This window comes from Galeopterus variegatus, unplaced genomic scaffold (genome assembly GCF_000696425.1).
Source record: "Galeopterus variegatus unplaced genomic scaffold, G_variegatus-3.0.2 Scaffold12469, whole genome shotgun sequence".
Lineage (NCBI taxonomy): Eukaryota > Metazoa > Chordata > Mammalia > Dermoptera > Cynocephalidae > Galeopterus > Galeopterus variegatus.
Window position 1 is genome coordinate 38,618 of NW_007738580.1, and position 1,593 is coordinate 40,210.

At 42.3% G+C, this 1,593-nt stretch overlaps 1 protein-coding gene across 1 annotated transcript in view; it reads right to left on the bottom strand.

The window, feature by feature from the left end:
* ELSPBP1 (epididymal sperm binding protein 1) overlaps positions 1 to 387 on the bottom strand; it is a 21,296-nt gene extending 20,909 nt beyond the window's left edge. Inside the window, exon 1 of the mRNA XM_008563057.1 lies at positions 314 to 387. Coding sequence (XP_008561279.1) covers positions 314 to 387 — 74 coding nt within the window. The remainder of the gene's footprint in view (positions 1 to 313) is intronic.
* Positions 388 to 1,593: the final 1,206 nt, after the last annotated feature.

Below are 1,593 nucleotides of genomic sequence, written 5' to 3' on the forward strand. Positions count from 1 at the left end.
ATACTGACATTCCCCCTATAATGTGCTAAGTATTATAAAAGGTGCTTGTGTCCATTATCTTATTTAATCTTCAAAATAACCCCATGAGGTAAATGCCATTATTTCTCTTTCACATGTTGGGAACTGGCTTCGGAGAGGTTACATTGCTTAACCAAGATCATAGAGAGAAGTGGCCCAGCCAGGGTCCAAACCCCATGTCTGTCTGAGATTTCGCTAAGCCATCTCCTTCCTGCTGGGTTCCAGGAATCTTTACTTTTGCCCATTCGATCTTTTTCAGTTTCTAAATCCTCCGCATCACTTTCCAGTATACTACTCACCTCCACTTGTCTCGCAGGAACAGAGGAGGAAGGTCATCCCTCCCAGCAGGTAACTAGACCATGGGTTCATCTTGCTTGGCCTCTTCTCTCTGAATTGAAAGGAGACAAAAATTTGGCTCCCACAGCTACCCTATTCTTCCCACTGACCCCCAGGTTTGATGTCATACATGTCATTTTTCTATCACCAGAAGATAATAAAATACAGCTTATTTTTGCAGAAAAGAAAATATGTGTGTGTGTAGACACCATGATTGTGGAGAGGAAGGTGTCATGGAAAGAAGAAATGAAGCTTTTGTTGAACACTGACTGTATTCCAGGCTAGACAGTCAACGCGCTTCATGCCACTTGGTTCTCAAAATTCAAGTGATAGGTTTTTGAAATCCCCATTTTACAGATGAAGAAACTAATGCTCAGAGAGATCTGGATTTGTCGTTATGAGGAAATGGCAGGATTCTAACCCACACAAACGGCCCCAAAGCCTCTACTCGTTGTTGGAAGCTTGACAATAGCCTTAAATCCTCCTCATGAATCCCACACACGCCCCTCCCGGCTGGATATTAGTCTCTCAAGGGTTAGAACCTACAACCCTCATCAGCCATAATTACTACTAGCTCTATGTTTCTCCATGTAATTTCCTCAGTGACACATAAACATGTCATTCTGAGCAACAAGAACACAGAGTTTGGAAGTGATTGTCTGGGTTTGACTCGAGGCTCAGCTACTATGACCGCTTCTTCTACTGGCTCCGTTATTGGGTGTGGGTGCCTACTGCGTCTCAGATGTGTCCTTTTATCTTTCTTTTTCTTTTCTTTTCTTTTCTAATTTTTTTATTTTTTTATTTTTTATGTTTAGGGCACCTGGCCAGTGCCGAGATCTGAACCCATGACCTCATGTATTTCAGATGTCTTAAGTTTTGTATTCACAATCCAANCAGTGTCAGAGTTCTTAAGCTCAATAAACCACTTCCCCTCTATGGGCCTTTTTTTTCTCATCTGGAGAGTGTAGGTTAATAATTTCTGCCTCTCAGGGTTGATATGAGGATCTTAATGTGAAAATGCTTTTCAGTTGTAAATTGTTTGTTGCACTTGTAAATTACTAAAGCAAAGGTCAGGACAGCTCAGGGGAGACATCAGATGGCACCAACCCTTAACAAATCCAGATGATGGGTCAGGAATCAAAAGCCATTGATTGAAGTCCTCTAACCGCTAGGTGGCTCCACTCAGCACTGAGTCTCAGAACTCGCTCCGAACTTTCTCTCTCCCCTCCTTTAATAACA